The sequence below is a fragment of the Sycon ciliatum genome, chromosome 3, assembly GCF_964019385.1.
Source record: "Sycon ciliatum chromosome 3, ocSycCili1.1, whole genome shotgun sequence".
In the NCBI taxonomy this organism is placed as follows: Eukaryota; Metazoa; Porifera; class Calcarea; order Leucosolenida; family Sycettidae; genus Sycon; species Sycon ciliatum.
This window is the reverse complement of record NC_088645.1, coordinates 40,689,708-40,701,987: the sequence shown is the minus strand read 5'-3', so window position 1 is coordinate 40,701,987 and position 12,280 is coordinate 40,689,708. Positions and strand designations below refer to the sequence as shown.

At 51.7% G+C, this 12,280-nt stretch overlaps 2 protein-coding genes across 2 annotated transcripts in view; one reads left to right on the top strand and one right to left on the bottom strand.

Moving 5' to 3' along the window:
• The window catches only part of LOC135812213 (exonuclease 3'-5' domain-containing protein 2-like), a 19,252-nt gene extending 18,507 nt beyond the window's left edge, over window positions 1–745 (top strand). Inside the window, exon 13 of the mRNA XM_065325549.1 lies at window positions 1–745. This exon is cut by the window's left edge and continues 295 nt beyond it. The gene's annotated coding sequence lies outside the window, so the exon portion shown is untranslated.
• A 1,226-nt stretch (window positions 746–1,971) lies between these two features.
• LOC135812212 (uncharacterized) lies at window positions 1,972–10,366 on the bottom strand. Its single transcript, XM_065325547.1, has 4 exons — window positions 8,307–10,366; window positions 7,780–7,808; window positions 6,406–6,612; window positions 1,972–4,024 (listed from the first exon to the last, which is right to left on the bottom strand). The coding sequence occupies exons 1-4, from the start codon at window positions 10,249–10,251 to the stop codon at window positions 3,050–3,052; spliced, it is 3,156 nt and encodes a 1,051-aa protein (XP_065181619.1). The 5' UTR covers window positions 10,252–10,366; the 3' UTR covers window positions 1,972–3,049.
• Between the last annotated feature and the right edge of the window lie 1,914 nt (window positions 10,367–12,280).

The following is a 12,280-nucleotide window of genomic DNA, read 5'->3' as shown; positions in this document are numbered from 1 at the left end:
CCAGATCACACAGCTTGCGCTGTCTGTCTGTCTCTCTCTCTCTCTCTCTCTCTCACCCGCTCTCTCTCTCTCTCTCTCTCTCTCTCTCTCTCTCTCTCTCTCTCTCTCTCTCTCTCTCTCTCTCTCTCTCTCTCTCTCTCCGGTGTGCACACACATGCGCAAACACGAAGTCGGCGTACCTCACAGTCTAGTCTACCATTCGCCGAGACCGGTTCTAGCCGTTCACGTATGCAATGCTAGTGTGTAGTCTGTCTACCAAACATCCGTACCATACAGTGTGTCATCGCCATGACACGTGAACACTGACAGAAGCACTCGCAGACTGCTAATCTTATAAGGCTTTTACTGCTATAGTGTACAGTATGTACCGGCAACTGCAGGTGCTGATTTATACAGACCCATATTGCTGCTGCTGATGATGATCATCATCATCATGGCAGAAACTAGGGTGAAACCGTAAGTATGACTGTGCACTTGGTCTCTCAAAGACCTGCTCCCTCTTCCTTAGTTCTCTTACCGGAATTATTTTTTTTTACAATATTAACCCGGCATTTTTTCTTCTGATTTCCTGGTTGTGTCCGTGTTCGCAAAGCAACACCGTGGCGGTGCCCGTGCACAGGAAAGACATTACGTTTGTTATTGTCTTGTGGATACGTGTTTTGTGACATTCCAAACACCATGTGTTTTTTGTTTGTTGAGAATCATGATGATTGTACTGCGAATCATGCAGATGATTCCGGCTTGAGCTTCCGCCCTGGTGATATTGAGTGCTTTTAAAATTAACCGGGAGTGTGCAACGACAGTCGTGGACCAAGCAATCCGACCCGCGAGTCAAGAAGTAGCGCCGCGTTTCTATTTCGACTACTGTGTACGGTCAGACCTCGCTTACGTAATTACCCGGTCCTCTTTTATCTGGATCCCTCGCCATCCGGAAGAAAATCGTTGGTTACCGATTTACAGCACATGCCATGCATACATAGTGCAGTATGTGTGTTTGATTATCCGGTTCCCTCGCCTATCCGGATATTTGTGTGGAAAACGGATATTTGTGTGGAAAACGGATGTGTGCGGTTGAGAGAGGTCTGACTGTAGCGGGTAAATTTAGGTGTAATAAAATTTCGGTGTCGGGGACCTGCCAGGTTTCACGTGTACTATAGAATTACGTGACCAGCGTTCTCTCCACGTACGTAGCACCGTGCATGCTCCGGGGGCCTGGTTTCTCTACCGAAATTAAAGTTACACCAAAACCCCATCCAAGGGCCGCGTGTGTGCCTTGACGATGCTTTCTAGGATGTGTGTCGGATTTATGTTGGTCATGAGTGATAGGTCTGGTATTTGCCCGGATGTATGTCGCACTATTTTACACCAAACTTCAAGGACAAAGAAGAGGATGCGGCGTACAGTCCAGCATGACTTACTTGTGATGTGAATGTACAGTGAAACCTGGTGTAAGCGACCACCTGCTCTTAGCGGACAGTTCTACACAGACACTGTGGGACCTGGTTCTAAAGACCACCTGGCTTTAACGACCACCTTTTCTTGCACCGTGGGGTGGTCACTTAAACCAGGTTTTACTGTATTGAAAAGTCTTAGATCTGAAAATGGGGTGCACCTTATCATTGACTTTGAGTCCTACTTACGAGCAGAGAATTCGGGTAAAACCCGACGTTACACATTCTATTTCTGCAGTGCAATATACATGTACAGCAGCACAGTTATCTCATCCGAAACTGGTACTCTACTAAAGCCTCCCAGCCGGGAGAGAGAGAGAGACAGAGAGAGAGAGTGAGTGTGTGTGTGTGCGTGCCTACATGTGTGCATATACGTATGCGCTGTTGTAGCGAGAGCGGATCATAAAGACTTCCATATTCTCAGTATTCTGTCTTTGGCCATACTAGTACTGGAAGGGCACCCGCTGCGCAGAAGCACCTACATTGCAGCCATTGTAGGCCTGGCATAAGGCACAGTAAATCCACGCATATCAAGATCAGTTTGAAAGGTAACGAACGGATGAATTCACCAGGAACCCACAATAAAAACCTCTTTGCGAGCACGGAGAGAAAATCAATAAAATAAAAGATGTATATGCGCCCTGCAGGCGTGAACCACCTGCAGTAGGGTGTCAATGAGCGTAGCGAAATTTGGACACGGGACAGGGGGGGGGGGGGGGGGGGATGCCAGACGGCAAAGGAAGCGGTCAGATATACAATATTCACCATGACAACCTGCAGCCAGGCGCTGCCATGGAGTTTTCAGCCGGGTACAAACCTAATCTGTGAGCTTTGGGTAGCAATTATTTGATAAGGCAACAAGAGAAGAAGTGAGGATTGGAGCTTAGCACGCGTGATAATGTATCCAATCAAAGTTTCAATACCCCAAGCGGAGAGTCAAAATGAGAAGAAGAAAAGGGAGGAAATAGATCATTTTGGTGAGCTGACAGCGCAAAGCTGCTGCTGGCACATCCCACACACACGCACGCACACACATGCACCTATCTACAATGCTTGTTCTTGGGCCTGCACACATACGTGGACTCGCACACACACACACACACACACACACACACACACACACTCGCATGCGTGCGCACAAACACGCACACACGCGCGGAAACCCCTTGATCTAGGTGTCTGCCTTTGGGGAATCCCTCAAATAACAATGATAATAATGCACACACACACACACACACAAACACACACACAAACACACACACACACACAAACACACACAAACACACACACACAAACACACACAAACACACACACACACACACACACATGTGCGTGTACGCACGCTGCATGTGGTCTCTTGTTCCAGCATAGCACGACACCCCACGCATCATCATAAGCAGCTTTCCACTAGTGGCAAACGACCAAGCAGGGCAATAATAAAGAGTCAAGTCGCACAACAGAAGCATCAACAGAAGCATCAACAGAAGCATCAACAGGAGTAGCAGGGATCACGTTGCAGTCTTCGTGTCTTCCTGCCTCCACCAACACCAGCACTAGCACACACTCGCAGCATCAGCAGCAGCACCATCATCAGTATTCTAGTGAGGAGCGAGTTCGGTGGTGGAGCGCATGTAACACTCTCGGCACACACCTCCGTACGTACGCTCTCCAGCGCGTACGCACTGCGCGTTCAGACACCGCTCCACTCCCTCGTTGTAGAACGGCGTGGTGGTCTTCGACTGGTAGCAGTAGAGGCAGAAGCCGCCGAACTCGGGCAGCGCCGGCTGCATGCAGCCCATGGACCGGCATACCTTCCGCTCTGGCATGGTAGTGTACCTATCCGACGGCGGCACCGCTTGTTGATACATGGACTGGGAGCGCTGCGGCGGTGGATGGACGCCGGCATCGTGCTGCACCCCCGTCACCGAATGCTGTGCGGCGTGCGCGTACGGTGGCTGCGGCTGCTGTGCCGTGCCCGGTGGGAATCCGCCGAGGGTGGCCGCGCCGCCGTACGCGCGTTGCTCGTCCTCGAGATCCGCTTGCTTCTTGGTCATCTCGAAGAAGCACTGCGCGCAGCGACCGCCGTACTCGTCGCTCGCCTCGTTCTGGCAATCGCGCTCGGAGCACGGCTTGCGTCCAGTGGACATATCCAGGCGACGACGGACATCGTCGCCGTCCTCGCGTACCCGCGCCAATGGCGCCGTCATGGATCGGATAGGCACGCCGCCAGAACAAGCGCCACTAGGCCGTGTCGGAGGAGCCGGTTGTGCTGCGCTGCTGCTGCTGGCTCGCAGTTTAGAGCATTTTGAGCAGAGGTAGTCGCTCTCCAGGAGGCCGTAGAAGTCGCAGCCCGGCGTCAGGCATGGGATGGAGTTGGCGCGGTGCGGCGGAGTGTGTTGTTTGTCCACGGCGTTGCCTAGCGGGTCGGCGATGGGTCCGCCGGGTGGTGGTGTGGCCGGTGTTCGCGTTCCGCTGGACACGGACGGTTGCGGCAGGTAAGGGCCCGATGTGGCCTTCCCCTGGTAGCCAGTCACGTTGCCTGAGCCAGAGCTAGTCAAGGACGAATCCGGGGCCTACGACAGCAGAAAGGCACAAAGCGCGCGCGCACACACACACACACACACACACACACACACACACACACGGACACACAGACAAGCGCGCACACACGGACACACACATATGCACACACAAACACATGCACGCACATGCACAGACATGCACAGGTGAAGAGAATAAACACAGGTTGGCATCGTGTGCATCAAAACGTCACTAATTCTGAGTGAAAAAACCCTGAACAACAAAATAATCGCAATCTAATCAGTTTTCAACTCTCCAGCTACAAGTACAATGCGACTAAAACCAGTACAATCCCGCTCAATGCAATCCAGTCGCATCACTCAAGTTCGTGCCTTGCACCATTTCGCAGGCCAGTGTGCGCAGGTCCAGGGCTGCGCAACGCCCGGCACGTACTTGAGTGACGTGACTGGATTTCATTGAGAGCAGCACTGTACCTCAGTGGCAGAGTGACGGTGACCAGCAACCAGCCGGGTCAGAGCACGGACTCTCTACTTTTTATTTAAATTTTTGTTTCGTTTTGCTTCGCAGTTGTTGCGTCAGGCCAGTGAAATCATGTTCTGTGATTGCCAGTATAAGAGGCTTTAGAAAACTCTCTACTTGCCGCATCATACTAGTACCGTATTTCAACGGTTCTCATCAATGAGAAGAATTTCGTCCTTCGAGATGAAAATTTAATGCTTCCGCCGACTCTTAGGAGTAACATACCACGACCGGCGTACAAACCAATCTATCCTGGAAGAAATCAATGACATCATTGGAGCAAGGATGCGGCTAGCGAACGAAGTCAAGAAATTTAACTTGATGTGGTTTGGCCATGTTACGAGACATGACGTTTTCTCCAAGCCCTTCCTGCAAGGATCAACTCCTGTATCTCGACCGAGAGGAAGGCCCGCGACGTCATGGATTTATAACATTAAAAGTTGGATGGGTCTTCCCTTGCATGCTCTCTCTCATGCAGCACACGATAGAGTTGGATTCAGAGACATCATTCACAATTCTCTCGCTGATTAATGCCTCTACGATCACCTTGTGATTATGAGTTATACATACATACGACCTCCAAACTTGGGGCCTTGATTTACTGGTTTAAAGGTCGACTTATAACCGGTAAAATATGGTACAGTCGACTCCACTTATAACAAACTCACATAATATAGCAAATTTCGTGGTATAGCGAACCCTTGTCCATGTTCCTGTTTGAACCCATACAAAATTGACCCTTTAAAGCGAACAGGTTTCGTTTATAACGAACCAAATCTTGCAGGGCTGCCTGTAAACCAAGTACATTCATACTGTCATAGGCCACATGTACACCAAGTGCACTCAAACTGTCACAGGCCACTTGCCAGTCATGTTGTGCTGCTTGTATGGTGTGAGGGCATTTTCTGTTATAACGAACTTCGGCTATAAAGAACTAATTCTCTTGCACAATGGTGTTCGTTATATCAGGAGTCGACCGTATTCGTCTGCTGAGTGTAGGCAAGCAGCAGTGGCCATGCATGCAGTTCTGGCCATGCATGCAGTTCTCGTTATGCCAGGCAGGCCGGTCGCACCGTCTTTGAAGGTGCAGCGGCCATGACATAATATTATTATGGAAGGGGGTCCGGGATCCTCCCCCTGGACAAAATTCAAAATCGAAGCCAATTTTAGCATTTCAGAGCATTCGGTACCATTTCAGTGTCACTACAATGAAGGACTTTTCTGATTTTGCAAAAAAACAAACAAACAAGAAGACGCTACGATCGGGGGGAAAGAATTCTTCATTATTCGCCACGTTTGCGTTCAGCTGCGATCATTGCGCTGTGTTGCAGTCTGTTTGAAAAACGAATAAAATTGGCCACGGATAAGTGGGGCGGACTGAGCCGCCTCTGCCGCCCCGGCAGTAACGGCCTTCCCATGGGATATGATGTAGAGGCAGCGGAACTGGTCCGGTTGGTCAGGCCATGGCCGGGACCAGCTAATCGGCCACAGGCGTGTGTTTACTGATGATGAGGTGGTCATGTGTCTTCCCTCAGTATCATACACAAACTGTATGAAATACTAGGGTGTGGCCGGACCAAACATAGACTGCTTCCGCCGGTCCTTATGTGTGTGCATGACCGGGTTGAACACACACTCAAGTGTATGCACACACACACATGTACATGCACGCACATGCCACCCCTCCCCCCCCCCCTTCTCCCGCATACACACACACATGCGCGCACGCACACACATACACACAAATGCACACAAACACACACACACACACACACACACAAATGTACACACACATGCACACGCACACAAAAATGTACACACACACACAAACACACACACAGCCGGGAGCTAACACACACACACGACAATGCACACGGAGAAACCAATAGCTCACATCGGCTTGCGGCGGCGAGGTGGCAATCTGGCGACTAGCCTCCATGGAGACCGAATATGGTGGTCCTCCTCCTCCCCCAGAACTGCTGGGCTGGATTACAGGTATCGTCACCACTGGTGTGTCCGGTATCGGTTGAAGTTCGTATCCACTTCCTGCTCCTCCTCCGCTGTTTGGAACAGAATTGGGCCGGAAGTCCTTGGGGGCAGTCTGGGCATGCGAAAGACAAACACAAGCAGATTTAGAGTCTTCACTGGTTTGAGGGAAAGACACAAACGGGAAAAGCCTGAAGAAAAAAATTGACTGTCACCACCAGGACTCGAACCAGGGACCCTCGCTTGTAGCCAGCGATGCTCTAACCACTGACCCATGGTGTAGTCGTCATCCCAGCAGAGACCGTTCAACATTTTCTTCAGACTTCGTAACTCACACTGCTTAGAATCAAGATGAAATGACCAAAGGTTGAAATTCTATCCGTAGTTGTCCAGCACTGACAATTATAAGCTAGCCCCTTGGCTCTCCTGACTCCATCTGAGTTCCTACAAGCATTCTTTTATTCGCTTCCATGTAATTGGGCTTATTGCCCGTTTGGTATTGCGAATTCAAATAAAAAACAACAGCAAGCAGATGTAGATCGCTTACTGACTTCGTGACTTCACGCAAGTTCCTGATGAGCATTAGCACTAGACGCATAGCTCGTCTGCAGTCAGCTTAGTCCGGTCACCTCACCAGCAAAATGGCCCTCGTATGTACTACATACTGTATAATATGTTATTTTCGGTGAAACTTTAATTTCTGTAGATAAGCAAGGCACCTAAACTTAGATTACACCTAAATGGCACTAGAGCATGCACTGTACGTGCAGGGAACGCTGGTCACCTAATTCTACATTACACCTGAAACCTGGCAGGTCCCGGATACTGAAATTCTACTTCACCTAAAATCACATGTTATACAGTAGTCAAAATGGGCAAAATGGCGACTAGTATAAGGTGGCCAGTGCCAGGTACATGGTCAGCAAAGCACGGATGCGAGATCTGGCGGCCCTGGACTCAGCACACCAGTTCAGTCTGCACTGGCCATTGCCGACACCACGCCGACAGGATCCAGAGTCTCACCACGACAGACAGACAGACATACAGTGATGAAGGGAGCATTCTGCGGCTCATCGGATACCCCCCGCAGCATGCTCAGAAAACCGGCAAGCAGATGAATGACATTGCGCTGCAGGCCGTACCATCTTCAAATGAACCCCACTAGCTTTCATGCAGTCTTTGTTCAAACGACAGCATGCATGGCCAAACCGTGGCCACTACTTCAACTGAAAAGCAAACAAATGAGAAACAAGGTGCTGAGCAGTACGCTGAGAGAACTCACCGAATATGGCGAAACTGGCTGCGCAACAGCTGAACGTGGAAGACGAGAAGAACGGAACAGACGTAGACGGTCAATGTCAGAAATGTTAGACTCTGAAACCAGGCATGTCGGATGATAACGTGGCCCTAGCTTCCCTCCTCCCATGACCTCAACATTTATTTGGCCACCACAAGAATTCATGAAATTGTTGCAATTTTTTTCGCTTGTCTTTGCTTGTATTGAACCAATTAGGCAGCAAAACATAACGAGTGGAACACAAAGCATAGCTCTCATAGCTCTCATTGCTCTCATAGCTCTCATTGTCCACTCCCGCAGCAGTGCAGTACTGTTGGGTGGGGGACAATGGAACGCCGAAGAACGAACAGGTAAGAATCTCGCAAAGCACAGTATACACCAATGTATACATGGTAACTCGATTGTACATGAAAATAAGAGAGTGGCCTAGGCTACGGGGCTGAGCACCCAGTCCTTCGGCGACCGACAATACTGTACAGGGGAGGGGGGGGGGGGGGGGGAGGCATACTCACGGTTAATGGTGCCTGCTCGGGCACGGATAACCTCCATCTCGCGCTCCTGGAGCTGCCTGGTGAGATTTTCAACGTGCGCCTCCAGGTCTTGGATGCGTGCCTGCGCTCCGTCCAGGTCCCTCATGGTCAGCATGTGTCCGTCCTTCACACGCCGACTCTCCGTCGAGTACTTGCGCTCGCGGCTGTACAGCTCTCCGTAGTCGTGATTCAGCCGCTCCAGGTCCGTCTCCAGCTGCACGCGCTGCCGTTCCGATTGCTCCAGCCGGCTTGCCGCCTCGTCGCCGGCCGTTTTCATTCGCTCGATGTCGAGACCGAGATGCCTGCGCTGGCGATTAGCTTCGTCGAGTTCGTCCACTGTCTCTTCCTTCTCCTTGTTCAGCGCAATCCAGCGTTTCTGCAGGTCTTCGTGCCGGTCCTCCGCGTCCTTCAGGCGTATCTTGAGCGGCTTGTCCTCGTATTCGATGACCAGGGCGTTGAGCTTTGCGTAGCGGTCCTCCAGGTCGGCAATGGCCTGCTGCTGTGTGGTGACCTGGGCTTGCAATGCCTTGCGCTCCTTGACGATGCCGATACGGCGCTGAACAAGGTCGACCTTCTCCACGCGCAGCTGCTCCACCTGCTTCTGCAGCTCGGCGGACTTCAGCCTCTGCTCCTGCAGCTGTGCTTCGCACTTGCTTAGTTGGTAGTGCACGGATCCGTCATGGACGGCGTACAGGCGGCGCTTGGCGTCGGCCACGTCAGGTCGCACGTGCGGGTCCGGGTCCAGCAGCGCCATCACCAGCGAGTTGAACTCGGCCAGGTACTCCGCCGGCAGTGGCTTGACACCCACACGCTCCATGCTGTACGCCACCTGGTTGCTATCGGCGACGATGTACGCGTCCGGGTAGTCGGGCAGCGGGTGCGCCTGCATCAGGAACTCGTAGATGAGCACCCCGACGGCCCAGCACGTCTGGCCGCCAAAGTCGATCATCGGCGGCTGCTTGCCATCGTCCGCGGCAACGCGCGCAAACTGGTTGATCACCTCCGGCGCGATGTGCTGCTTGTTGTCGGCCGGGTACGCATCGCCGCCGCGCAGGTACGCCTGCAGGTGGTGCACGCGCAGGTGCTTGGCGCGGCTGAAGCCCGTCACAACGATGTCGTGATTGCTCGTCAGCAGCAGGTGCTCCAGCTTCAGGTCGCAGTGCACCACATGCTTCTGCTTCAGGAAGCACGCCACGTCCAGCAGCTGCATGGCCCACTTCTTGGCCTGCGTGTACGGCGGCGGGGAGGAACGATTGGCACGGTTTTTCAGATAGTCCGCCACCGACTGCTCGTGATGGTCAAACAGCACGAACTGTGCCAGGCGACCGCCTCTTGCTGACGCTGAACTCTCTATCGCGCTCTTGGCCTGCTCGGGTAGCTGTGCCCACAGCTCATCCGTGATGTTGTCCTCGAAGCACGTCCAGATTCGAATGATATTCCGGTGACGCAGGGCACTGCTCAGCGTGCGCCATTCGTTCTGCCGCGCAGTGCGGAACGCCTGGAAGTCTTCCGTCGCATCACACGGTGCGCTAGGTGCGGCGCCAGTAGCGGGAAGGGCGCTAGCAGCCGCTAAGTCAGAGGTGGCAACCGGCGATGACGATGACGCTTCGCCCTGGGTTCTTCTGCTTTCCGCCTTTTGCTGGCTGCAGTTCGGCTTGTCGTGGTAGAACACTTTCAGCGCGTACAGCTTGTTGGGCGGCAGGTCGTCCAGTGTGCATCGCACAGCCAGGATACTGCCCTGGGAGCCGTGGCGCACCACTCTCACTGGCTGGAAGTCCGAGCAGACGGCTTGGTGCAGAATCATGAGCTCCTCGTACACATCTCGATCGTCGGTGCGCGCTAGCGATGGATCGAGCGATTCCTCCGAAGACGTGCTGCCCTGCGAGGGCAGAGTGCCGCGAGCTCTGGCTGGAGTAACAGGCTCCATTGGGTTCGGAGCAGGCTCGGTCGCTCGCCAGCGCCAGGCGACAGAAACCACACTCTTGCAAGAAATAGTTTGTCCTCGCCCTCGCTCAGAATGTTTCTAGAAAAGTTTGTTTGACTCTTTGGACGGCAAAAAAAGAAAAGAAAAAAGGTGGCGAAAACTCGTCACTACAAGTCTACATTGTACACGTAATCGTTCACGGTCGGGGGGGGGGGGGTACCTGCTTGTGCGGCTGTTGTGCCAATAGGCAATACAAGTGGTGAGCTGAGTGAGTGGCGAAAGGGCTGACTGGTACAGTGCCAGTGGTGGCATATGCACAGAAAGCAATGAGAGCAACATACTCCAGTCAAACCTCTTTAGGACGAACACCAAGGGACCGATGATTTTGTTCGTAATAACGGGAGTTCTTCTTATCCATATTTTTATACCCAGTGAATACACAGTGATTTTGTCCAATAGAGTTACTAGTTCTTCTAAAGCGAAGGTTTGTCTTATCAGTGTTCTTCTTAACGAGGTTTCACTGTAGTAATAATATTATTACATTTGCAGGGATATCACTTGCTTGGCTGGCATAATAATATTAGTAATGTCCTTCCACCTGTCCCGCTTGGCTATATCAGATACAGAGCACTGGCCAGTATTATACATGTAAATCTGCATTCGCCTGCTCTTGCCGTCTTGACTCTTGCCAGTCTTGCCAGTCTTGGGTCTTGCCAGTCTTGGGTCTTGCCAGTCTTGCCAGTCTTGCCGGTCTTGGGTCTTGCCAGTCTTGGGTCTTGCCAGTCTTGGGTCTTGCCAGTCTTGGGTCTTGCCAGTCTTGGGTCTTGCCAGTCTTGGGTCTTGCCAGTCTTGGGTCTTGCCAGTCTTGGGTCTGGAGCTGACGCAGGACGTACTGTTACCATGTTGTTCCTCTGTTGTCATGGTTGTTGGTGTTGTAGAAGTTTATTTAACGTCTCACCACAAACAGGCGATTTCGCCTCCTTTGATACATGTGGACGACAGAAGGAATGAGAGGGGGGGGGGGGGCAGAAGTAGACCCGGGTGCTCGAATGAGACACAGGGTACCAAAACAGAAACACCCTGAAATTGTACCTAAACTTGTTCCGATTTCGTTTAGTTTTCACAAATACCATCAACATACGGCCTGCTAACGGTATGCCAAATTTCAGCGCTGCCCGGTAAACGGTTTTTGAAATACTCGCGACCCACTTTTTGATGGGTCCTTGATTCGAGGATGTGGGTCTCCTGTACGGTGCTGCCAAAGACCTGCTGAATCTGCGGCTCCACTGACCATCTTGCTCTCAAAAATGAAGTAGTAAGTAGTTACTACTACCTGCCCTCAACTGCCATACCAAGCGTAGACGATGGTAGACCCGTGTGCTTGAATCGGAGACGATCTGACGAGTTTGCTGTTTCTGATTCGAGCACCCAATTTTCAAATAAAAAATCCGAAGGAAATACGACCATTTTACTGCGTACTGTAGCTTGTGTTGTAGCGCACCGAGGTTCCGAATTCCTGCTGGGTGGGTCAAGCCAGACTCCCTTCCCTGTTCCATCGCCTCTCCAAAAGTATATTCTGACATTGTTGAGATTTACAGATGAGAAATTGCACACCTGTCAAATCGTTTCTGATTCGAGCACCCGGGTCTACGCAGAGAGGAAGGGTAGAAAAAATAAGCAAATCAAATCAACCTCAGGGCTACACCAAAGCAAAAACGGAATGGGAACATACTATATACAAAATAGCTTCATACATAATATATATATTGCAAAACACGTTTACTATTCTTCCGTCCGCTATACCACAGAAACAGAAACATATACTGCACAGGTACTGTACTGGAAGGCGCGTACGCAGGGGGGGGGGGGGGGTCCCGTTGCCCGGAACCCACCCCCCCCCCCCACCCAAATGTTCCAAACGAGCAACGTTTTGGGCATACATGTATTAGAGTTATTTCTGACGTGACGCGAAAGTTCAGCTCGCGTTATTTGGTGTCACGACTGTTCGCGGACAACCTGTTGGACGAACGAT

Bases quoted from the DNA above. Each gene is read 5' to 3' on its own strand.
- LOC135812212 (XM_065325547.1), bottom strand. From the start codon at position 10,251: ATGGAGCCTGTTACTCCAGCCAGAGCTCGCGGCACTCTGCCCTCGCAG. The intron at 7,809-8,306 runs GTGAGTATGCCT...TTCCACGTTCAG, and splicing joins CCGAGCAGGCACCATTAACC to CTGTTGCGCAGCCAGTTTCG. The intron at 4,025-6,405 runs GTGAGCTATTGG...CTGCTGTCGTAG, and splicing joins CCTCGCCGCCGCAAGCCGAT to GCCCCGGATTCGTCCTTGAC.